The sequence below is a fragment of the Pyxicephalus adspersus genome, chromosome 12 (genome assembly GCF_032062135.1).
Source record: "Pyxicephalus adspersus chromosome 12, UCB_Pads_2.0, whole genome shotgun sequence".
NCBI classification, from domain to species: domain Eukaryota; kingdom Metazoa; phylum Chordata; class Amphibia; order Anura; family Pyxicephalidae; genus Pyxicephalus; species Pyxicephalus adspersus.
Window position 1 is genome coordinate 13,768,654 of NC_092869.1, and position 27,428 is coordinate 13,796,081.

Below are 27,428 nucleotides of genomic sequence, written 5' to 3' on the forward strand. Positions count from 1 at the left end.
GAGGAGTTTTTGCTGGAAAATAATATTATAAGTGATAGTCATCATGGCTTCAAGACTAAAGTTGTCAAACAAATTTTCTCTCTCTTTATGAGGAAGTTAAGTAAACAGGTAGACAGTGGAAAAGCAGTTGATACAGTGTTCTTGGATTTTGCTAAAGCATTTAACACTGTACCCCACAGACGGTTAATATGCAAGTTAGGGTCAATAGGCTTGTAAAATTCAATCTGTAAATGGATAGAGAACTGGCTTAAAGACCGCATACAGAAAGTTGTAATTAATTATTCATACTCTGAATGGTCTAAGGTTATTAGTGGTGTACCCCAGTGTTCAGTGTTGGGACCTTTACTGTTTAACCTTTAAAAAATCAAATAGAGTTTGGGATTACAAGTACCATTTCTGTGTTTGCAGATGACACCAAATCATGTAATGGAATTAGGTTCATAAAGGGTGTCTATAATCTACAAGCAGACCTGGATGTACTGTTTGATTGGGCAGCCAAGTGGCAAATAACATTTATTATAGATAAATATAAAGTTATGCACTTGGGGGCTAACAACATGCATGCTTCATACTGTCCAGGGGGAATATATTTGGGGAAGTCAGAAATGGCAAAAATTATGGGGTTTCTGGTAGATCATAGTTACATAGTTGGTTTGGTTGAAAAAAGACAATAATGTTCAACCACTAGGGAACATAGACTTAATAACAGCATGCAATGTCAAGCTGCAATATCTAAAGCTAGCAAAGTACTTTCTTATTTTAAAAGCGGATTAGACTGCAGAGATGGAGACATAATCCTGCCCCTGTACAAAGCATTGGTCAGACCACATCTGGAATATGCAGTCCAGTTCTGGGCACCAGTTCACAAAAAGGACACTGTGGAGTTAGAGAGAGTGCAGAGAGGGGCAACTAAACTAATAAAAGGAATAGAGAAGCTCAGCTATGAGGAGAGATTAGCTGAACTGAATCTATTCTCCCTTGGGAAGAGACATTTAAGGGGGATATGAACACCCTGTGTAAATATATAAATAGTCCATATAGAGGACTCTCTTCCCCATTATTCACTTTGAGATCATTACAAAGAACAAGAGGGCACTCTTTGCGTCTGGAGGAAAAGAAGTTTAATCCCTGGATAAGGAAGGTATTCTTCACTGTAAGGTCTGTGAAAATGTGGAACTGGCTCCCTCAGGAAGTAGATTCAGCAACTATTATAGAATGCTTTAAGAAAAAGCTGGATGTTTTTCTAGAAGCATAGAATATAACTGGGTATTAAGGCTTTAAATTAAAAATAACAGTGACTGCTGATCCAGGGAACATGGAATTTTTTCCCCTGTTAAAGCAAATTGTACCAGCGTTTTTTTTTTTTGCCTTCCTCTGGACCAACTATGTCTTATAGTGTTTTATATCTGGGATATGTTTTTTTCCCTAGTGGTTGAACTTGATGGATTTATGTCTTTTTTCAACCTAACCTACTATGTAACTATATGTAACAAGGCTGTATCAATATTGTCACCTCTAGGAATAGGCAATATTGATACAGCCTTGTTAAAGGCAGAAAACAAATGGATTTACAATTTGAAAGCTTAAGTACCTCCAGGCCTGAACAACATGGTATCTTTTAAGCCTTTCTTATAATTATTGTATTCTATGACCTAATATGTCTGTTTAATCTAAATTATGGTATCTTCATGATATGTGTATGGTTGGTGAAACATTTTATTCTACCGTATAGATGTAGTCATTATTAGTTAATGCCAAAAATTAACTTAATCAATGGGAAAATATATTTTTCATGTACCATAAATATGTACGATAATAATATAACTGCACATATTAGATGCATGTTTTAGTATACTGTAAATTGTTTTACTGACCCTTTGTATTTAGAGGTGATTCAATAATTCTTTGATATGTACTATTCATGCGATTTATAATTTGTCAAGGAAAATGGTGAATTCCTGATTCCATCAACCCCTATAACAGGGGTGTCAAACTCAAATACAAAGATGGCCAAAATTAAAACTTAGGACGAAGTCGCAGGCCAACCTTGAAATTTATTGAAAAAAATTAGGAAATGATTCTTTCTCATTAGATATAAACCCTTTTCATATGGAAACAAAGAGGTTTTGCTTCTTACTTAATCTGGAACAAGCTTATAATAAAAACAGACATAAAAAAATTATTTTAATTTTATTTGAGAAAAAAATCCTATGCCTCTTTCTCTATTTGTAGCCTTCTGAGTTAAATTTCAATGGTAACCTTTTTGCACAGGCTAACAATAATAATAACAATTTTCTTCAATGAAAATCCAACCATTTAATCTATGCCTTGGAGTAGAGCAAGGAAAAGTACAGCTGAGAAGAAGTGCTGGAAATGCCAGACAAGGCCAATACGGAGCTAAATCTTATGAGTGGCCCGCCGCTGAAACTCCCTCTTCATTGAAATAGCGCCGCTACTAAAATTCCCGGCATTATTTGCGTCTATAACACAGTCCAATGCGGGACCACGCATAGGCAGAGAGCCTGCTGGTCTATAGACTAGAGTGATGCCAAGAATTGTAGTAGTGACGCTATTTCAATGCAGGACCAGCCAGCTGCAGTTCATATTTAGGATTCCTTTGGCCTCCAGGCCAGAGTTTGACACCCCTGCCCTATAACATAAACAGCTATCAATCCAGCATTCCACTTTATTATTTTAACATATCTATCTGCTTAATATCCCATCCCATCAATCTAGAAGGAGTTAACACTAGCAATGACAAGTTCTGGGTCTCTGGGAGGGATGGGGGGCGTACCCCATGGGACGCCACTATGCAGTTGTGCCATTCATTTAGCGCTTACTGCATGCCCTTTCCTCGTTTGGGCATCAGTTAAATTTCTGATGTCCAGGACCTGACAATTTAAAAGATACTATAGAAAACTATATAAAAGATACTATCCATGTACGGTAAGAGACCCCGGATAATAAATTTTTTAAAAGATATACATCTGTGATAAACATTGGGGAGGATCTCCTTGTTCTCTAACTCCTCCCCTATCTAAGATTAACACCACCTCCAGTATTACAAATTACATTGTGTTTTACCCTTTTTTGACCAGATTGCATTCATATTACTTCTATCTGTGAACCAATCCACCTTAGTTCCAAAGTTAGGATTAAGTATAAAATACTCCACTAATAATCAACTTTAAAATCATGATTTTTTTTTCCTAATCCATTACCATATATCTACATAGATAAGACACCTCGCTATTACAACCTATTCAACATCTTGACTGAAATAATTGAAGCATCAAATCAGGTAACCATATGACACTCCTATATTATCCCCTTTTTTAATACCACATACATGGTGTACATTATAAGTATACTTTGAATACACTATAAATTTGTTTACAGCTAACATCCTGTAATATTGACTAAACACTAGAGTGTTTCGATAATTCATATGAATATTTTAACGGTTAATTTCCTGAACCAAGATCCCCTGAATGGCATCTTCTATCTTGCAACACAACTATCAAAGATAAATGTAAGTTTCCTTCAAATAACCTAGATGCTCATTTTTTGTATAGCATTACATTTCTAAACTATGATATTTGTTTATCAGAAAACATAACCCCTCTGAACGAAGTGCAGCTAATCCACAAAACACAATACTATCTGCTTTTAATGATTTGAACACACTGATACATATATTTGAACCGTAAGTCTTTCATTACTTTTTATTTATGTATATTATGGAAACCATGTTCCTATGTCTTATATTCCCTGGTATTGGAGATGATGTCATTAATAAGGATATGCTTATTAGTATGATCAATTTTAACAAAAAAAAAATACAAATATTTATTCATATATATTGTGCTATTTCCCTTTAGCTTGCTATTCTGTTCTGCAAGTCCCCTGAGGAAGCCTTCTTAGGTAAAACGCGTTGGGTGGGGAGACCAATGGTTTTCACTTACATCTACAAGTATTTAAATAGCACTCTAAATTCAATGGTTACCCTGTAACACTGTCCAGTAACTAGAATAACATTTATGTATAACTTGGTAGAGTTTTATAAATTTTGTAATTCAATAAAGTAATTAATTTTAAATGGCTTACAAGTGAGTGCCCTTAAAAGCCTTCTTGGGTTACTTCTCTCTCTGCGAAATTCATTTAAATTTATAGGCTTGGTACATACCGGATTTATCCGGTTTTTGACTGATGTCTCCCCCTATGGAATCTCTCTGTATGTTCTTGGTCATTAAGAAGTTACAAGAGGCTGTAGAAAGAGCAGTCACAACCTCAGCTATGTTAGCAAAAGATTTTTTCTGTCATGCAAACCCCCCCCCTCCCCTCTCTAAGCCTCTTTTCTGCACACAGCCAGGGAGCAGGGAAGCCCGATTCGTATCTAAAAGGCTAACTGTATATTATTTACCTGACCTACTATTTTTCCACACTTTGTTTTGAACGTCAACACACACAAACACAATTTTTTCTAGATTACACTAACCTCACTAAAGGGACTTGGCATTGCAGAATCCACACTGATGAAGGAATCTTCTCCATCAGCTGAGAGGTTTGAGTTATCAGCTGAGGGAACGAACGGGATGACCAGATTAACTCCATCTTTCTTCTTTTTTCCATCTATTTCATCTTCTTTCTTCTTCTGTAAATGCATATTATAAGATATTATTCAATGTTAAATCAAGTAACCTAGTATATATTTGCTATGGTGATCATACAAAGAGAAACACTGGAGTGATTTATTCGTCAATGCAAAATAACAGTTTCCTAAAGAAGTATGCAGAGACCTGAACGATATAAAATACCTTTTCTGCATATTTTTCCCTTTTTCGTTTGCGTTCTTTCACTCTGTTGGTCTCTTCTTGCTGTCTCTTCTCCTCTTGCCTCAGGCGTACTGAAAACAGAATATACAGTATAGGTAAGTGCTTTTATGTCAATAAGTTCTTCAACTGACTTTTAAGTCATATGACTTAATGTTAGTAATATCTGAAATACCTCTTAATCATCTTTAATCCAAGTAGCTATTTAAACACAGCACTTATTTCCCACTTATAGCGGTTTTAAAATGGCACCTGGTCACAGTGGCTATGGTGGGACCTGGTGGAAGGGTGTTTGCTGGAATTCTGCTACAGAATGCTCAATAAAAGTTCTACAAAGCTGCAAGCTGCAACACAATGTTTTTGCAATGAGTTTAAATGAGAAATGATGTGACGTAATACGTAAAGTCACATTACTTGACGCGAAAATCAAGCAGCCAACTTTCAAGTGTAGCTATGTAGCTTCTCCAGTAAAACAGACTTACTTGTATGTTTGCAATGTTCTATTTATTGTAAATGCATGCAGAGTTCAGTGTACAATCCTGGCATACCTGGGCGTCAGGAATGTATAAACACCCATGCATACTAAGTGATTTTGGCCGGGCAAACCAAGATGACCAAAGAACCGGACCCTGAATAAGATTGGGCAAGTGCTGGAGCAAGAAAGCATTTGGATGCACTGGCAAGGTTAACTGGGTGCCATTTAAAATGAAAGGCATTGCAACTTTGCCTTACAACAGCACGTACGTCTGAACACAGTTTAGAGGTATTTAACTTCAGTTATTTACAGATTTGTGTTCCTTTAATGCTTCCATTTTGCAAGAAGGTTGGATTTAGGTTTAAAAAATATTATTTAATGCAACAGTTTTATTTTCCTTTTTAAGCATGTTGTGTTAAAGTGTGCTTATAATGATTTTTGTGTATATTTATTAAGGAATTTGATTTGATAAGCATTTGTGCAACTATTGAGGGATCGTCAAAATCAATTGCACCATCTTTTAATTCCATAGGTGCTGCACTTTTTAAAAATATATGGTTTAGGAGTTATTTTACTACCCTTCAAATCTGTAAGTGAAAAACAATAAGAAGTAGCAATTAATATGAAAATGACATAATGGTTTGTCACATAAAGTGAAAAATGGGAGGTAGGGCTGACTGTGAAATCTAGCTCTGTTCAGCTTCTGCCTGCAAGTAATCACAATTGTGATTATTTTAGTGCTGGGTAAATGGCGCAAACATGGCTATAAATGCCCTGTTGCTACAGTGGGGGGGGGAGGGGGGGGTCTCGGGGTCCTGGTCTCAGAAAAAGAAAAAATAAACTAAACAATTGATAAACTAATAAAAAATTCTCTTCTCTCATTTATTCTCAGGCCCGAATAAATGTGTTAGATGCCTTGAGTGACATTTACTTTTACTTTGTCAGAGTTAGCACTTTCACAAAGTTAGAGCTTGGGCAACCTTATCCACATAATTAACAATTGCAAACCCTTTTGTATCCCTCAAACCAAAACATCAGTGACTCCTAATTTAACAAAAACACTTTATGAAACAGGTTATTCTTTCTTCACATGTTGCAGCACTCGATCCAAAGGAGAAAACCTCTAAAAATAAAAAAGAAACTTGTGATTTTTTTATTAGATGAAAGTGGGTGTTGGTAAATTGCTCTGTTATGGTTAAATAGGAGCAGTGTCCACTCTGCTCTGGGAGTGCAGGGGTCACATGTATGTAATGCACATACAGGGGACAGGAAGAAAAAAGATGCAAATAGTTAAGCAGAAATGCTGCATTTACATACATTTCTTTTCTAGCTCTTCATCATCCAGCAGCAAGCTAACCACTTCTTTTGGTTTAAGAGTGTCTGGTTTAAAATTCCCTCCAGAAATGACCACTCTTTGGATCTGCAAAAAAAGACAAAACATTAGTAAATATAAATGTATAATGTTTAAAAACACAATATTTGAAAACACACAAATCTAAACAAAACACAAAAATCAATGTCCAATGACACTACTTCATGCACATAACAATCAGTTGCATAACCAATAAATACTCTAAAAATTATAGCGGGCTATATGGTATTAGAGTATTGTTCTCCCTAAATGCATGTAGGATGAAAAAAAGCATTTGACAAGTTTCTCAGTGCTAGTCTATAAACAATTGTATGGCTCACAATGGTGTGTTAATATACAAAGTTATTTGTGCTTATTTCAAAGCTTTAGCAGATAGGACAGGTCTAGTGAGTTAATATTCCCGGCCCTCCATATATACAAAAGTATTGAAATACTTCTATAATAATAAAAATAATCAAAGTCTATAATGAGCATTAATACAACAGCCTACAACAGAAAAGATTCTTAACGATGTATATGTAAGAAGTTATATTTTATATTGCAATGTATGCAGTCATTTTAAAGGACATACAGGTAGTCCCTGCTCCTTTCTGTGCAGGACAGAGGCTTGATGGGGGGGAGGGGTGGTTTGCATGACTTACAGAAGAAGTCTTTTGCTGTTCTGCAAACTCTTGTAACTCTGTAATGACCAAGACAAACTCTGCAATTATTTCTTTTTGCATATCAAGGCACAGCTTGCTCCAGTTAATGAGTTAGTCAAGTTAATGAATGTCTAGGCTCCATAAAGTTTTTTTTTCTTGCTTTGTTTGTGATTAACACTGAGGATTTTAAACAGTTAACTGACAGCATGCTGCATAATTTTATGTTGGGACAAATATCTGTTCTAATTGCATTTTATAAAATAATGTACATGTTTCGACTTACATACAAATTCAACTTAAGAACAAACCTACAGTCCATATCTCGTATGTAACCCGGGGACTACTACTTGTATGTTGTTTTGGCGTTTCCAAGCTAAGATGATTATTCAACTCTGAATTTGGTTCTCTAGCATGTAATTAAAAAACCCTACAAAATTAGTTTTGTAAGGCTATAAATCATTTGACTATACATAAAATGTGACTTTTTTAGACCATCTGATATAAAGGAAAACAAAATACTTTATAGACATAATCAGAGCCAAACTCTAGGGGCTTTAATTTCTTACCTCACTCTTCTCTTTTGCTCTTTGAAGAATACGCTCTTCTATTGTGCCCTTACATATCAGCCTATACACAGTGACTTGCTTGGTCTGACCCAGGCGGTGAGCTCGATCCATGGCTTGTTGATCTACAGTTGGGTTCCAGTCACTATCATAGAAGATTACCTAAAGGTAAGCAAAATAAGTGTAATTAAAGGGAACTATCTTGATATTTTGTAATTATTACTTATGTTCAAAAATTGAGCTATATTTGTATAATTGTTATCTACTCATAAAAATCTAAAAGAAATTTTAACAAATACAGTGGTGCTTTATCATTTGTGAACACATTTGAATTTGCCTTTATGGCATGAGTATGACCTAAAACCTGACCTTTGGTACGCACATTGTTTAACTAGATTATTTTTTTTCTGAATTTGTCTGTTGTATTTTATTTTTCAAATACTTCATTTGGGTAACTTAAATGGTAAACAGCATATCAACTTACTAAATAATAAGCACAGCCCTTTTTTCTTCTAATTAACTGATAACACAACCTATGTTTATGCATGTCTCTGCTGAAAAATGACAGATATATTAAGGCTCATTTACTAGTAGTTCAGAATATCGACTCAATAAATAAGTAACGATTTTTGTCAATTATCCAATTACATACACATAATAATTCACATAATTCACACATGCCTATGATGTTCAACCCATGACACATCACTGGTTTGTTCTGTGTGAATGAGATTGGGTTTTGCATCATCAGGGGGCTTCCCATGTAATGAAATGACCCAAAAACAGGTAATTTGAGTGTGTGGAGGATTCCTTGATGAAACAGTGCCCAATCTCTTGAACATGCAGAATTATGACGGCACCACAGGATATGCTTTAAGCTAAATTAGGCTTCCTACTTTCAGAGATCCTAAAACTAAGTGGGTGATTACAAACACTGGCATTTATTCGTAAGAAATAGCTTTGGTTGTTGTGACTAACACTTGCAAGAAATTATACGTTTCTAAATCCAACATGTGCTTACCGTATCAGCAGCAGTCAGGTTAATACCAAGACCCCCAGCTCTAGTACTTAGCAGGAAAACAAATATGTCAGTCCTATAGTAAAAGAAAAATAACCTTTAGCAATATGGGATGGACAGTAAAGTAGTACACAAAATAAAATACAGGTAGATCATGCTGATGTGATGACATTACAGTGCCATGTGACATAATCAAAATCACCACTGTGTTATTTGGAAGTGTAAACTGTTCAAAACTTTCACTGCTACAGTGCAGCCAGTAAAAGAAAAAAATAATCCACCAAATATTTCCTAAAATACCAAAAATATTAACCATACCCCACTTAATCAAAAGCCTAAAATCCTCAGTGCCAGAGACAGCAAACTATAGGATCTTGTGCAGAGCTGAGTTGGGCCCCTCCACACCATTAACGCCATTAAAGTAAAAGGGAAACATGTTTTTTACTACAGTTCTTTTGCAATGTTTATGTAGAGCAAGACAGTAGGCTGCCCTGGGTATTTTAAAACTAACAATGATCCACGTGTCACAGTAGATGATAGATGGGGACATATAAAACTCTTCTGCATACGGAGTAACCATACATGGAACCAAGCACCCGAAAAAGTTTCCAGGTTGTAGATTACACGGATACAGCTCTGTTAGGTTGTAGTTAAAAACTACATAAAAAATCTTAAGGGAAAAATAGGCTGAATTTCTCCAAAGGATCAAAAAATAAGAAGGAATTAAAGGCTTTCCCAGCAGTACCGAATAAAAGACATTCATTCACCTTGGTTGATAGGAAAAACAGTTAGCTTGGGTGAGTTCTAATTTTTTTTACAGATCCCTGTGTTTCACAATGGACCATAGAGAAATACTTTTTTTATTTGTTTACCTGCTCTGAAAATCTGCCACCATGTCCCTCCTCTCTGAGATCTTCGATGAGCCATCTAGCCGCATATATGTGTGTTTCCTATATACCATATACTCCTGTGAAAACAAAAAGGCATGCTTATTTAACAGAATACATATGATGTGAATACTAAGCACATCATCAGTGGATGCTTGTTGGCCCTAAAGGTGAAAACTAAACAGTATAGTATATTACCTCTAGCAGATCAATCATTCGAGTCATCTGCGAGTAAATGAGCACTCTGTGTCCCTGGGTCTTGAGACGAGTTAGCAGCAGGTCCAATGCGTACAGCTTTCCACTGTCTGTAATCAAACTCTCTTTGTCTGTAAAATATGATATAAAAAAGTGTAAGGAATATGTTACTGTGTTTCACAGGCCAACGTATTCTTAACATTATGAAAATATTATAGATGTTGTAAAGACAAAATTAAAGGCAAGTATTTAAAATACCTGTAATTTTTCATATTTGTAGTAGTACAGTAGAACCTCGGTTATCCGGTACCCATAGGGAATGGCAGATTCCGGATACCTGTGGTTACCGGTTAACTGAGGTTAATTCCTTTCTCCCTTTTCTCAGGCATTCAGCACGAGACTTGAATGGGGAGATTTGTCCCCATTCACCTCTAGTGCTGAGAAAAGGGAAACCGTGATGACGCTTTAGCCATCATCAGGGTTTCCCTTTTCTCAGCCAATAACGGAGCAATCAGCAGGGCTCTGCTCTGCTCTTCTGATTGCTCCCGCAGCCCTAGCAGAGATGTAGTGTGTGTTCTTGGATGCAGAACACATGCCACAACTCCACTAGGGCTGCAAGAGCGATCAAGAAAGCGGAGCTGTCAGGTGCCGGTTATCTTAATTTTTTTGTTATTTGAGTTCCAGATAACCAGGGTTTTACTGTACATTTTTTAATGAATATGGATCTACTATAATAATTTAACATCTACTGTGCAAATTTACATTAAGAATATGCATGAAGAATTAAAAAAACATAATTGCTTTATTCCTTTCTAAAGACCTTGCAGTAATCAACAACGACCAATAAGAATTAACTTTACTAAAGCCAAAGCAGTAAAAGATGGATGGATTCAGTTGCAATAGATAGTAAAATAATAAACTCAGCCCTTTTTCTGGTCCCAGTTCAAAAAGTTCTTTGGCAAAACAAAGATCAGTGCAGTCTGTCACCACCTCTTCCAGCATCAGTGTTTTGCTCCTTATGTATGGTAATGACTAAAATATAGATATCTTACCAGTATCACAATATATGCCTAAGCAGTTTAAAGGGATCAAACCTGTAGCAATATTCCTAATTATTGGCATTTTACCTTTAACCGATAATGAGTCTAAACATTTCACTGTATTTTTCATCTGTATATGAGTGTGTTAGGCTATCATTACATGAAGTAAACTGAATAACAACTCAGTCAGATTACAGGGTTCTCTAAAGTCCCCAAAGCTAGGGAGAGAAAATAGATGGGGTGCTGAGAACAGCCTTGTAACTGTGTCTCAGGAAAACGAAGCATCCTGTTTGCAGTTCTAGTCATAAACAAAACTTTAAAACAATGCACTGCTGACTCTGTCATAGATTTAACTCTTTCCTCAGAAGTCTCAGCAAAATGAATATCCCATTGTAGGACAAAACAAAAAAAAAGAGAGTAAAAAAACAAAAACAAACAACAAATATATTAAGTACAGTATTATATCTGCTATAAAACAAATCCAGACAAATTAAAGCAAGGTTGTTTTTGTTTTTTTTGGAGGAGATCAGTTGACATATGTTTTTTAACCTAACTAAAGTCATGTGAAAATGTATACCCTGTTTCAACTGTAAGGTTTTACATATCAGGACATAATAAAAATCATCTGGTCCTCAGCAAAAAAAAAATTAGGTACATAAATTCTAAGAGGAACACCACCACATGACATGCACCGTGTCATTATTTATTTATCTATCTATTAAAGACCAAGTCAAAATGCAGAGGCAGTGTGTGAAGAATTAAGTATAACCTTTCTATTTCCATAGTGGAGGAAAGAAAATATTTTTAAGACAGTTACCAATCATTTCTGGAGTGGATATCCCAGCAAATTCACCTCAAGGTCAGACCATGAAATAAAAAAAATGCAAATAGCTGAAGATCTAAATCTCAGACTCTAAAGGCCTCAGTCAGCATGTTAAATTTTCATGTTCATGACAGTACAATTAGAACAATTCTGAACAAGTATAGATTATACACTGCAGTTATTGAGTAGACCATGAACTCTTCTATATACCAAAGTACTCTAGAGTTCAATGTGAGGCCTGATCGATACATAAAACTTTACAATTTAAAAAGAGGGTACTTTCTTTTTCACATGACTGTGTAACATGGCATGTAGCAAAAATGATTTGTGGTAAACCTGAATGGCTAAAACTTTAAACTACAATGGCAAGGGAAATTAAAGCGCTAATTGATTCATAAAGAATATTTCAGTTTTGGAAAAATGCTAACAAGATGAATCACCTAGTTGGATTTATCTCTTTGTGACAAGACTAATCCTTATTACAAATGTTACATGTCAATAACTAGGCACAAATATTACTATGAATAAAAACAATTTTAGATAAACTCACCTCAAAAAGACAATTATACCTACATATCACAAAGACATTATCTACAGCAAAAGTGGGGCATAGGGGGTAACAGACCATAAGGCTCCCTAGACTGTCCATGATACTGTACTACTGGTGTTATAGCATGCATGGGATATCAGAAAATATGAAAGTGCACTTGACTAGAAATAGCCATGATATTGGCATTTATTATATTTTAAAGGTGGACTCAAGGTAAACATCTAAATACACATCCTGTATAAGAACTGTTTTACCCAACAAACGATTGAAATAATTTTTAATCAATTATGGTAATTCTGGCATCCCTGCCAGGTAATGGAGTCAGGTTTTGGACCTTTCCATATTTAAGTATGACAGAGTTCACCTAGTCTGTGAATGGACAAATAGAGGACAACAACATGTCAATGGGGTGCTTTCTGTGCTCTCCCCAATTGTAAGCATGTTCTCTGCAAGAAGTAAAGCTTTAACAGTCTCAGAATGCTGCTGCTGCCCATCTAAACAAACACATAACTGAAACAAATGGTAATTTTAATCATCCTAGAGTTCAACTTCAAGGAACTCCAGTTTAAACAAAAACTGACAACATAGCTGTTTAAATCTTTAAATATACACTCCTAGCAGTTTTGTCTTGCTTCTAATATGCATACTGGCTGATCTCCTAACCAAACATCCAGTATAAGTTATTTGTGGCCCTGTTTTAAGAATAAAAAGTAAAGCTCTAACTGCTTATAGCCTGAGACAGACTAAAAGTTTGAAGCTATGGACACAGAACAGGGGTAAACAAGCTATCAATCACAATCTAGCAGTGGGTTGGTTAATGGATTTCAAGCATATCTTGAGGCATCATTTTAAACTGCAAGAACTAGGACTATGTACAAAAAAGTAATCAAAAAAGGAACACGGGTGTTCATTTGCTGGTAAGTTTATGTACTTCAATCTCTATTCAATACCTTATTGCATTTAAGAGCCACTTTTTGACGCATATTCTGTTCAAAGGCCCCCCATTTAGTACCATAATATTTAATTATTGCATAAAGGTAAATTAAATACCAGAGAAAACACTGTATTACAAACATACTTGTGGCAGCCTTTTTGTTTAAAGATGAACTAAACTCAAAAGTCCCACTTACCTTCAATTCTGCAGTGCAGTTGATCGGTCCGGAGGTGTCTTCCATCAGGCCCCGCGTCGTCCCAGCATCTGTCTACGAGCCGGCGGACTGAGTGCCGCCATCTTCATCTCCTCTTTCCGGTTCTTCTTCCTATGTCACCTGACCCAGGTGTGAGATTGGGTGACGTAGGTTGGAAAAACAAGTTGCTAATCTCACTGCACATGCGTGAGATTGGCAATTTTTTTTCCCTTTTCATGAAAAGGCTCCTTCTGCACATGCCCGAACATGCACAGGAGGGGAGCACCCAAGAGCCTCCCAGGACGCGTGACGTAGGTATCCGCGAGGCTTTGCGCTCCCATTTATTCTTGATCGCCTATCGATCGAGAATTAGGGGGCGATGCTGCACCCTTTAAAAAAAAAAAAAAAAAAAAAGGGGGGGGGGGTTGTACTTAGGAGGAAAAAAAAAACAACCAGCATTTTAACATTATATAAAAGGGTTGTCTACCCTTTTATGTAAAGTGAAAATTCTGAGCTTAGGGACGCTTTAATAAGTAAGGCAGCATATTAATAATTCCAAGAACAGTAACACCATCTAGCGGTGTGTTAAGGCATAACATACAAAAAAAAAAACAAGGAATATATGGTGGGAACTTACAACACACTTTCCCACAACAGGAAATCAGACCAGCTTGTTTAAAAACATGTTGCCGGAAACCTTTCCTATGCCTCTTCCTACTTGAGGATTTGTTTTTCCCTGAGCAAATTTCAAGGAGGATTTGAACCCAAACTCATGCAGTGTACAGCATTAAAATGATCTAAAACAGTTAAGCTGATGTAAATACCTGTTATTGTATACAAATATTTTCACTTGTGCAGCAATACAAAGAAAACCAATGGATAGGCAATACTATTTGTAGTTAGTCTCCATTCTAGTCATTATTTCTAGCATAGTAACTGCTAACTAAAATGTCACTGTAACATTGTTTTGTTTCCCCTAAAGAAGATATTTTATACATTGGATCTTTACAACCTCGTCTACAACCACGATCAGTTAGGATTACACACAACATAACTGCAGGTTTACTACTTCACTTGTAAAATTCACGCCAAAAATATAAGTGTAAGGAATACACGTGTTCTTCCACATTAAGAAGCTGACGATGATAAAAAATGAAGTCATGACCTGGAAATAAGAAGAAAGCCAAGAACGTCTAAGAGCCGTGCTGTAAGACAGATAACCTTGAACCTTTAAAGGGTATCCCATCATTCCCTCTTACATTAAAAGAAACAATAGGGTCATACGAAGGCCCTTGTCTCACTCTCACAATCAGCGGTCGTGAAGGTTCATTCTAACAACGTTGCCACTTCCTCCCATTTAAACCTGAGCACTTTTTTCTGAGTAGAACAGGAAGGGAATGGAGATTCCCACAGTCGCACTGAGAAATGCAACTATCAAGCATAAATAAAATCTTGTAAGCCAATGCGCATGAGAGCTGATGAATACATAAATTACATAGTGTAGGAAAAATGCAGTTTCCCTCCATACTAAATGCTGCTAGTGTGCTCTGCTGGTCATAACAAATGCATACATACTTATATGTTTGTGTGAGCTCAATGATATTATAAGCATATAACATTACATGTAAGTATGTTTATTTAAACACATATTGTACCCCAGGGGTCAGGCTCAACTGGTAGTGTCAGAGGTAAACCATACAAGACACAGAACAACTAAAATTTGTCCAAGCAGGTCTGTCCTGTGCTTGCTTGTCCAAGACACTAACTAAATGTATGTCAGTTACTGTCTAGCAGCATGCTCCTCAAAGGGGTTTTTAAAAACAGACAAGCAGCACATGTAGGTTCTTTAGCATTCTATCATCAGTCAACCTATGAAAGACCCAGTTATCAGCATCAGTCAGCTCACACATAAAAAGGCATTTGGACAGGTGAGAATAATTAATGTGATCTGAGTGCTAGGATTGCAAACCTAGAAATTATGTCTTTAGCTCACACAAAATTTTACAAAAGGAACTGGGACATACATATATGCACATGAAAAACTGTTTTGTTTTTTTTTGGCTCATCTCTTCTAAATAATAATTGACCCAAATAATAGAGGACCCAGACTTACCTGTAATTAACTCCTAGAGATTTTTCTGCCTTTACTATTTTGGGGATGTTCAGAGCCCCAACCTTTTAACAAATTTCAACTAGCTCTCCTAAGAGGATCAGTAATCTAGAAGCCCCACCCCTCAGTTCACTGAAACTCTAACACTATTTAAACGTTTTAAGTGCTGCAGAAGAATGTCAATTATATACAACAGGGATAAATAAATACACAAAATTATGAACTAAATATAAGTTTATCAGTATATGTAAACCTGAACTATTAACCTATTACGAATTTATGTAAAGCCAAATAAAACCTACTTTGAGGTGTACTTGATATAATGATATCAGCAGCTGCCCAATTTGTACTGCTACCTTATTCACCTACCTGGTATTCGGATAAATGACCAACCATGCCATGGTTTGAATGCCAGCAAACCACCTAGGCTTTCTGGGAAAAACTGTAAATCCCTAAACTTCCAATCTGTATGTAGTTCTGGAGCTCCAAATAGAAAACACTGCCTTGCTTTAGGGCTCCCTCCATCTTTAAGAATTTGTCTTTCATATTCTGCACTTCGGTCACTGCAGTAAGTATCTATAGGGGAAGCTGTAACCTAAAACAAGAAATGCAGACAAATGTTATACGTAGCAGTCAATACACCTCGAAACATAACAATTGCAGAAGTAAGGGTGGCCATATGTGCCTTCAAGTATGTGTGTCATACACTTGTGTTCATACTAATAGCATTGTGCCATCTACCCAGAATGTTAACTTCAACACAACTAAAAGAAGTATGAGCGGCATAGAGCCCATAAACATGTAATGAGCTTCTAGCAATGCAGATCAAGGTGATTGTAAAAACATGTGTACAAAAGTCTAGGTACTACCTTAACCTCCTGAGCGTTACACTGAGGTCTAGATTTCTGTACCAAAAGTGATCCACTGTTTTTCATGAATTTTTTTTTTTAAATTGTAGACCTGTAACTTACAGAAATATGTCCGAACAGGGGTTCTAGTAGATATTATGCATATAAAAAATGTTTGAAACACACAATCATTTAAAAAAAAAAAATTACTTTTAATAAAATTAAAGGAAAAACACAAAAATCAGCTTAAACATGACTACATAAACAAAGCTTGAAGCCATGGCAGGGGGGGTCAGGCAGGCGGTGATGTCCAGGTCCAGGCAGAGATGTCAGAGTCCAAGCAGAGGTCAAAGCAGGCGGAGATGTCAGAGTCCAGGCAGAGGTCAGGGCAGGTGGCAGGCAGAGATGTCGGAGTCCAGGCAGAGGTCAAAGCAGGCAGCAAATGGTCAAAATTAGGCGAAGATCAGCAAAGGTAAGATAAGACACAGTGTTACACACTAGCCATCCAGGGAATAAGTGGCAATTTTTAAAACTTTGATTCTGTATTTATTGGGGTTTGTTTTGAATTATTTTGTATTGATTGGATACGGGAGTTTGTATTCAATCCAATACAAAATGAGCGTTTGAATTTACCAGTTATGTACTTTGTATTAATTTTATATTATTTTGTATTGGATTGGATACGCAAGTTTGTATCCAATCAAATACAAAATATAAATTTGAATTTCCAAGTTATTTACTTTTATTTTATTTTTTTTAATTTTTTGTATTGGATTGGATACGGGAGTTTGTATCCAATCCAATACAAAATGACAGTTTGAATTTACCAATTGCAAACTTTGTATTTATTTGAATTATTTTGTATTGGATTGAATACAGGAGTTTGTATTGAATCCAATACAAAATGAATGAATGAGTTTCTATTTGAATTTCCCGCACATGCGCCGACGTCATCACGCACGCACGCACAATAAGCCGGCCGGCTGTTTTTTTCCTCCGCCGGACGGCTTCTTGTTTCAGAGATCACCCGGCGCTGGAACGAGAACGACGCTGGATGATCAGCGGGAGCAGGTAAGAAACCGGCCGGCATCTTGTGTTCCGCCGGCCGGCCAGCGGAGCACAAGATGCCGGCTGGCTTCTTACCTGGTCCCGCTGGTATACAAGAAGGCACCCGACGCTGGAAACTGAGACCGGCGGACGACGATTGACGGAGGACAACGCTGGAACACGAACCCGACGCTGGATGAGCACAGGGGGACCGAGATTTTCCCTACATTAAAATCCCCACTTACCTGGGTAAGTGGGGATTTTAATGTAAGGAAAATCTCGGGCTTAACGAAAAGAGCAACTTTTTTGAGCCCGTACGAAGGTCGGGCTTAACGGCAAGGAGGTTAAACACCTGAACCATAGATGTCTAGTGGAGAAAAAAATAGCAGAAACCTTGTGACAAAATCCTGGAAGGACTAATTTTAAACATTTCAAGAGTAGAAATTATTTCCAATGCCTCATTGCTGTGCTGATATTAGCTACCAATGTCACAATAAAGCACTATAAAGCCCAGATCAGATCCAAATAGAATAGCTCAACCTCATAAAGGTGTAAAGGTAAAAAATCAGAAATGCCTAAGTTAGTCAACCTGAAGGAAATAATAATTTGTATTACTTTCATTTATTCACATCACTTCCTGTCTCCCAAAGAAACTCTCAAACTAACTCATACTCTAGAGTCGTAACCTGCCAGTATTCTTTAGGACTGCTTGGGGAAACTAAGCCTTCCAGAGAAAATACATACCCCATACATGGGGTATAAACAGGAAAACCTAGAAAGAGTATAAAGAGCTTCAGTCAGAAGTTCTTAAAATAGAGCAAGTTACCATTTAAGTAAGGAGAAGACATAAAGAAGCTTTACCAAATGTGTTTAAACCTTTTACCAACCACTGTTACTAACTCTGAGCGACAATCCATCCCTCCATGGTTCACTTTTTTTTTTCATCGAGCTGGCAAAACTTTTTTTCTGAATGAAAAAACAAGTGAGAGACTGAGGAGTGGAACATGATATCATCCCTGTGAAGTGTGAAAGGCCTTGGTATGTTCACTCCAAACATAATGCTGTATATAATATTGTTTATTTCGGTTTTCTGGGTATAAGCCAACCAACGACTGGGATTGAGAATGGACTCTGACCAGGTTGATGTTTACCCAATCCGATGGGATTATGGATTGTTATTTATTTCCTATTTTATATTGAACTTTTTCATTTTGGATATTGTACAGAGTGATATTCCACTTTAAAGATTTCCTTCTTTTTTTTTTTGGTTCAGTGACAACTCACATTTCCAAATTATCGCTTACTTTCACCTCCAGTAACATTGGTTTCAAGGATAGAAAGGGTAGTAGGAACACAGAGAGCGGTAAAATCATAACACGACTGGTTAACCCGTTCATCTACAATTCGTTAAATAAAATGTATGCTTTGGTTTATCCCACCGTTCCATGTGTCAGCAAAGGACATACTATCTGGCAGGAGGGCCACAGCAAGTGATGAGGGAAGCCGGTAGTTGATTAAACTAAGAATACACACTGTGGCCAGAAGGAAAGTGAAGTGGCAGTTTTTCAACTTTCATCAAAAAGGTTAGTGTAAAAAGACTGTAAATATAATTGCCTCTCCTGCTGGCAGATTTTCTTTGACAAGCACTGTTTAGACCCAATAGCAGAATACAAATGCATAAAAGTATCTATTCTGCTTCAATCATCAGCAATGTCAGTAAAAAAAAATCTGCCAAACAAAAAAAAAAGTTTTGTTTCAGGTTTGGTATCACATTTTTATTTTTGATTGATAAAGCTAATGCTGAATAAACAGCAGTAATGTAAAACTAGCTTTAGTAGATAAGGGGTGTACAACGAGCCATTTTTGTGAATGCGGGCATATTCCTTTTTTGACACTACAAGTAGCAAGTAGCACTTTAATTTCTCTAAAGCATGCATTTTACGATTTCTTTTATGTATGCTGAATCATGCCTTTTGTTTAAGAGCAGATGATCACATTAATCATTAATGCAAATGAGCATACATTTTGTCATTTAGGGCAAAAAGTCTGACTTTTGCTAGAATTATCTTAAAAGCTACAACTCTAAAAATCCATTAAAGAAAGCTTTTGTACTCCCCTTCTCTTTTGCCGAAAGTTAGAGTTTGAGCATAAATATCACCTTGGGCTACCCTAAAACTAACAAAATTTATGTTACACAAATAAAAACTGTTTACTTTTAGAGCAGTTTCATATACTTCATTGTGTTAAACCTGATTACGAAAAAAAACCTTTAAATCCATAAGAAACAACTGTGAGGTATCCCTTATCTCTTTAGCAGGTGGCAGGCTAAAGACCTGTATTTAGGGCGATAACAGCTGTGGGTGATGATTATATGAGTGAACACATTTACTGCTTTTCATAAGCCCCAAATGTTTTCTTTATTGTCAAATAAAACCAAAGTCAACAAAGGGTGTATGCCCAAGATTAGTTGTTGCTATGAATCATGATGGGTGAGGGTAACTCCTTATACATGATTGAATTTTACAGCTATAAATGCATGCCCTCAGGTTTTTTTGTTTTTTTTAGACATAGTCTAAACATGGTATTATTATTGCACCACATTTTAAATAATATTAATATAGTGCAGTGTTTACAAATCCAGATCGCTGCTCAAATGAAGTGCAGATTTAACTACAAAAACGATTTAATTTCCCATTTCTGTCCCTAAAAATTTCAAGCATATGTTTTTATTCAACAAAACATCTACTGATTAGCAAATATCTAAGCTTTTTATGTTTCCATAATAATTCACTGCATTGTTTACATAGGTATCATCTTCGATGAGGAAGATTACATGAATACCAAAATGGTTTAGGTCCCTTTTTCATTTTAAAAAATAATTCAAATTAATATGCAAATCAATTGTTTTGACTTTGCTTTGACTTCAGTTGCTTCATACTTGTCTCTGGTCATTGACTACAAAAGTCATTTGGAAGCCAGGCACAGTAGCCCCAGTAGGCACAGTAGGCGTTTTCAAGATGAGGTAGCAGCAATAGCAGACTTATTATTTCTCTTAGTACAGGTTTCCAATGAACAAGGTTTAGGAAATTCCCTGTAGTCTTAGAAAAGCTATACAAACAAAAGCGATGGCAGTGAGAGAGAATGAAGAAATAGGAGCCTGAAATACCCACATTTACCTGCTTCCTCCTTACCCACTTTTCATATTTATCCCCAAAATTTTACAGTGAAGTGATGGCCAGCCTCAGGGAAAGTGAGGGATAACTAATTCCTACAATTTTTTTTTTATATATACACAAAGTTACACTACTACACATTCTAATCTCATATATGCATCAACCTAAAGTGGACCTATTACTAAACTTTTGAAAGCTGCCATTCCTGAACTCGTTCTAAAGAGTGCCTGCAAGTAAAGCTGATAAGTTCAGTAGTTTTAGTCACACAGACATGAAACAGGCATGCAGATAACTTCATAGCAAGTTTTGTGGCAAAAAGAAGAACTAGGTCAGTAATTCAGAAGACAGGCAGAAGATCAGATCAACAACAGCAAAAATGGTCTACTTCAGGCATTAGTCAATGCTATCTCCCCACAATGCTTGCTAAAAAAGATGGTAGCAGAACACTTACCAGCGGTGCTGTAATACTCAGGAACAATGGAAGTTCTGTAATTTGACAGTTAAGAACTCGTGGCTGGCTGGTGTTCTGTTGATGTAACACATGGTCTGTGAACCCGGAAACTGGCTTACAATGGTAGGTGAAGACCAACTTCTAAAAAAAACAAAAGAAAGCAAAATATATAAATAAAATTACATATTATAATTTCAAGGACTAACATTAAAAAATATACTGTGCTTATTTAAAATACATATTCCATTTTCTGTCAATCCTGGCTTTCTTTTTCTTTTTTAAATCGCGATTAAAAAAAAAAAGGTGTGGAGAAGCATATTCTGGCTTGTCTTTTGACAGTCACCTAAAATATATATTTAGGAGACCATGAAAACATTATTTATTTATTACTTAGACATGCACCACAGACGCTCTTCGCTGTAAAGTTTCCTCTCCTTCCGCTATGGAAGGATCAGTTTACCAAAAGTGAAATGATCAGATAACGCACAAATGGCAAAGGTCAACTGAAGTGAAGCTGCAGAAAGGAGCATCTGCTATAGAAGAATTGTGCATGGTATAGCAATATCTCATATCTCAAGGAAGCTCTCTTCACTTAATATTACAAATACAACAAACAACAGCTAAGTGACCTGAGTTAAAGACAAACCCTTAGATATACGGTTTAAACGACGTTACAACACTAAAATAGGTACACATAAAATCAAAGATAAAAACAAAGACTAGCTTTAACAATAAAATGAAGAAAATATTTAAAATCCAGAGAAATTCAATTCACGTTCACGACAGATAGCCAAGGGGTACATGATCTTACTACTACATCTTCAGGTCCCTACATATTCTTGTTCCTGAGAAATTAGGATATACAGAAGTAAGTGGCCAGCCAGGTGTGACAGGGTAGCACAGTATGACAGGTATAGCTTTTCATATCTCGTGATGAAGCTGTAGTGATTACATTTTAGAGGAAGTTATCATAGAGGTAGCGTGATATGATGGGTATAACATTTTTTTTTTTTGGGGGGGGGGGGGCGACAAAAGGCATTTCCTACTGGCTCCCACCTTTCCAGTTGCCTACATTCCTCTGTTCCAGAGAAATTGAGGGTCACAGAAAGTGTCCAGTTATGTGTAACAGGCAGCTCAGTCCCTCACACCCCAGCGTCTGAAGATTTGACTCCAGGCGGCAGTGAGCGGTGCTCAGCGTCTCCACCTAGGCAGGGTTCCATGGCATGAAGAAGGGGTAACCTCACTGCCAGCCTGAACGCAGCAATTAAGTTTTGTGAACAAACAAAAATATATTTGGGGCACCACAGCACAGAGCGATTCGACAGTAAACTAATGATCATTGCCATGGAAGTGTCCCCCAGGGGTCCCTAACAAGAAAAATCATTTTCGGAAGCAAGGCCTTGAAATAGCCCCCCTTAATGTGAAAATATCCCTGCTTGTTATTAAGATTGTTTGCTTGTGAACCATATTTGGCAACTTATGTTTAGTTTTTTAGTTTAACAACAACTCTCATGGTCCCCTGTGTACCCTGAAAATTACACATTTCAATGACACTCAGTCTAGGAGATATGAAAGTTTACATTGGGATAATGACAGCAGCATGGACACAGACACAGCTCTTATGCTGCTGGTACACAAGGTAGGATTATTTCAAGCAATATTTAGCTAGCTGAACATTTTCTACATTTTAAAGTGCGGATATGTACATAGCATTTTATTGACATTGCCCACCAAAAACAACCTATAGCAAAAATATTACTTTTGGGTGCAGTACTAGATATACATATTTTCAGAACATGGTGGGATTTAAAATATGATCTAAAAGTTCAGAGTGTGGTGCCAGCAAAAAAGCAATTAGCTTATTGGCCCATGCAAGAAGAGGGAGCACTTGATATACAGTTAGGTCCATAAATATTTGGAGAACTTTTTCTAAATTTGGTTCCGTACATTATCACAATAAATTTTAAATGAAACAACTCAGATGCAGTTGAACTGCAGACTTTCAGCTTAAATTCAGTAGGTTAAACAAAAAGATTGCATAAAAATGTGAGGAACTAAAGCCTTTTTGTTACACAATCACTTTCAGGGGCTCAAAAGTATATGGACAATTGACTCAACGGCTATTTCATGGGCTGTTGTGGGCAATTCCTTTGTTATGTCATCATTAAGTAAACAGATAAAAGGCCTGGAGTCCATTTGAGGGGGGAGGGGAGTTGTATGTGGAAGATTTTGCTGTGAACAGACAACATGCGGTCAAAGGTGCTCTCCATGCAGGTGAAACACGCCATCCTTAAGCTGCAAAAACAGAAAAAACCTATCCTAGAAATTGCTTACAATATTAGAAGTGGCAAAATCTACAGTTTGGTACATCATGGGAAAGAAACGAAGCACTGGTGAACTCAGCAACGCCAAAATACCTAGAAGTCCACACAACACAACAGTGGACTAATTTCCATGGTGAACAGAAACCCCTTCACAACAGACAATCAAGTGAACAACACTCTCCAGGAGGTAGGCATATTGATATCCAAGTCTACCATAAAGAGAAGTCTGCATGAAAGTAAATACAGAGGGTGAACTGCAAGTGCAAGCCATTTATGTGCCTCAAGAATAGAAAGGCTAGATTGGACTTTGCTCCAAAACATCTAAAAAAGCCAGCACAGTTTTGAAAAAACTTTCTTTGGACAGATGAAACCAAGATCAACTCTTACCTGAATGATGGCAATAAAAAAGTATGAAGAAGGGGTGGAGCCTGCTCATTGCAGTCAAATAGATTGGGAGGCTTTTCATAATACAGATGGACCCAAAACATACAGCCAAAGCAACCCAGTAGTTTATTAAAGCAAAGAAGTGGAATATTCTTGAATGGCCAAGTCAGTCACCTGATCTGAACTCAATTGAGAATGCATTTCACTTGTTGAAGACTAAACTTCGGACAGAAAGGCCCACAAACAAATAGCAACTGAAAGCCACAGTAAAGGCCTGGCAGAGCATTAAAAAGGAGGAAACCCAGCATTCGGTGATGTCAATGAGTGCAAGACTACATGCTGTCATCGCCAGCAAAGGGTTTTCAACCAAGTAATAGAAATGAACATTTTATTTTCAGCTTTTTAATTTGTCCAATTACTTTTGAGCCCCTGAAATGAAGTAATTGTGTTAAAAAAAGGCTTTAGTTCCTCACATTTTTATGCAATCTTTTTGTTCAACCCACTGAATTAAAGCTGAAAGTCTGCAGTTTAACTGCATCTGAGTTGTTTTTTATTTAAAATAATTGTGGTACTGTATAGAACCAAAATTGGAAAAAAAAAGTTGTCCCTGTCCAAATATTTATAGACCTAACTGTACCTATTAGCAAAGCAAGAAAAGTGGAGTATATGCTGCAGGGTTCATTTACAGTCTACACTTAAGTTTAACTTTTATTTGCCCTCAAATCTCGGTTTATCATATGTCTTTTTCGTACTTCATTGTCTCCACTTGGCTCTTGTATCTCCACAATTCTTGATTGCTACTAGTCATCTGTGGCTTTGATCTCCTTCACAATCTACATTCAGATCCTGTACTCTACACTCTTTTTTGAATTGCTTCATCTCAGCAAATGTTTCACTGTACTTTCTTTAGATGGTCTCTGCTCTAACAGCCACCACTCAGCTCTCTGCTCTATCTAACAGCCACCATTCAACTCATGTGTTTCTGCTCTTCTTTCAATTATTACTCCTAGGTTGTAAGCTATTTGGGACAGAGTCCTCTCCTCCTCCTGTGTCACTGTCTGTATCTGTCATTTGCAACCCCTATTTAGTGAACAGCGCTGCGTATTATGTTGGCACTATATATATCCTATTTATTATTAATAATATTAATATTAACAATAATACTTTGCTCCTTTGTTTCTGCCTTCGCTTACTGCCACCCTTCATCTGCTGCATATCTTCTCTTCTCTACTGTTTCCATTTGTCCTCATTTTTATCTTTAGCCTTTTTATCTCACTATCACCACCTATTTCCTTTACCTCTACTGTTTAGCTTTCTCTACCCTACGTACAGCTTTAGGAGTCCAGCTCACTGGCAACATAACATTTTTAACAGAGTTTAAATTGTTTTATTTACCAGCTGAAGATGACAAACATTTAAAACTTAATGTTTTTAATGCAAATTACAGTGCATTTCCTTTGCAGTGTATTTTGCTTTAGAATCACTTATAAATCATTTATTTTATGCCAGCAATCATTGAAACCGGGTTTATAAAATTGATAAGACAGATAATCTGACACTCTGTAAAACATTTCCTGGTGGGAAGCAATTACTGCTATTGAAACACATGGACCCAGAAGATTCCCACCAAGGGAAGTTTTGGGTTTAAAGTTGCTCCAGGAGTTTTCCTATTAAGTAGTAGCATAAATATCCAAAATATGACATGATTTTTGCTTTTTTTTTTTAATATAAAAAATACAAATTTAAACAAATATTACCTTCAAGCTAGGAGAACTGTGGATGTTGGGAAAAGAGAGTGGGAAATGGGCCCAGAGGTTTAAATCACTATTTGACAGGTAGGCATGTGCAGTTTCAGACTCGCTATTCTCCTTCCAGAAACGAATATGGTTGAGCCTATAGGCAGCTTTCAGAGACAGGAAAAGAGCTAACCATCTAAAAAAAAATGTGTATTCTTAGGTAAATCAATTTACATAGCTGACTTTGTCATAAATGATCTGTATTATCAAACAAATAACATGAATGGAGAATGTAGTCAACATGAACACAAGGCGCTCTTGTTTCTTTGTTGATATGTAAGAAGAGAAAAAGTAATGCAGTTTTATTAAAATATGCTAGATATTGATAAATATGTCATAAAACAAAATTTGTACCTTGCTTATCACTGGTAAGCAGCCTCCTTTTTTGAAAGGCTTGTACGTGGCAGGGGTTTCTATACTAAACTACACAAAGAATAATAAACTACATAACAAACAGAAAATGCCATCACAGAGGAGGTTCCTGGTGAAAAACTATATTGAAATATTAAGTAAAAGCATAAAATCACTGGTAACTACAGTAAACTGAACTACAGGTACTTAAATTATGCAATATATTTTTAAGATGATTCAAGAAAATAAAAATGTTTTCATGTATATTCAATAAACTGCTAGTGATACCTGGCCAGATGTCCCTGAAGCATTAGATTTGCCATTTCTGCTGGAGAGACATTAATAAATCGAAGAAAAGAAAAGCAGCTTTCCTGGTTTGACCCTGTGAAATAAAAGACAACTTATTAGATTTAAAATGAATAATAAACGGCAAAGTCAAGTCATAGTTTTCTGTGTTTACTAGTTCTTCAAAAAGGTACAAACTTTAGAACAATTTAAAGCACACTGTCATGACAAATGCCAATACTAAACTCTGCTTCGAGGATGATGGTCCCTAACTGCCTGATGCTTTAACTACAATGTTGTCTGAAATGTTAACATGTAGTTCTTACAATTTTTAAGATGCCTATTCGCAGAAATCTTTTCAGGATTGTGACTCAAATATACCAACAGCCAATACAACCCAACTCTGGAGTTTAGTTTTCACCACCGCAATGTAAGAAAACTGTTCTAATAATACTGCAGTTGATTTGCTTTTTGGTGAATACCTGTGGTTGAAATCGGTTTAAACAAGAAATGAATGCTTACACCTCATATGATAAGGAGTTTAGTGACTATACCAAAGAATTGCCCTGACATGTTTTTGAGGTCATATGCATTCTTCCTCCTCTGAATGCAGTTAGAATGGATTAATACATACTATAATTAGACGGCCATAGCTAACCCTCATATGAGCTATGGGCTTCATCTACACGCAAAGTATTGAGACACTGACTTGGAAGTGAACTGAATTTTCAGATGGACAGATCATCATAGATAATGTTTACAGTACAAACATCCTTTAAAGCAGAACAGGCTGCACTGGATTACTGCACTAACAGCAAAGCATGGCAACCATCCATGCTGTATAAAAATGTATGCAGTCTGGAAAAGATATATGTTATATGTAATATTACTGAATAGAAACCAGGATGCAGTAGCTATTTTCTGCACAGTGCTTTCTAATGTATAAAGTATTTAGTGTTCTAGGGTTATCTTCTACCCATATACCAATGGTAATTCCCCTGCATTGGACATCCCACTATAAACATATTACTGCCAACCATTGGCAGTAATATCACAGATGTTCTTCCTGTGTAAACCAATTACTACGAGGCACATGATTTGAACAAGCCATGACTAGTAAAAACACAATTACAGAA

The 27,428-nt window shown here is 36.5% G+C and overlaps 1 protein-coding gene across 1 annotated transcript in view; it reads right to left on the minus strand.

The window, feature by feature from the left end:
* The window catches only part of INO80 (INO80 complex ATPase subunit), a 77,600-nt gene that overhangs the window by 8,179 nt on the left and 41,993 nt on the right, over positions 1-27,428 (minus strand). Inside the window, exons 21-31 of the mRNA XM_072428759.1 lie at positions 26,296-26,389; positions 25,618-25,792; positions 21,153-21,293; positions 16,003-16,228; positions 9,987-10,114; positions 9,774-9,868; positions 8,905-8,977; positions 7,887-8,045; positions 6,625-6,727; positions 4,818-4,906; positions 4,499-4,654 (exon numbers count right to left, since the gene is read on the minus strand). Of these exons, the coding sequence (XP_072284860.1) occupies positions 4,499-4,654; positions 4,818-4,906; positions 6,625-6,727; positions 7,887-8,045; positions 8,905-8,977; positions 9,774-9,868; positions 9,987-10,114; positions 16,003-16,228; positions 21,153-21,293; positions 25,618-25,792; positions 26,296-26,389 (1,439 nt within the window). The remainder of the gene's footprint in view (positions 1-4,498; positions 4,655-4,817; positions 4,907-6,624; positions 6,728-7,886; positions 8,046-8,904; positions 8,978-9,773; positions 9,869-9,986; positions 10,115-16,002; positions 16,229-21,152; positions 21,294-25,617; positions 25,793-26,295; positions 26,390-27,428) is intronic.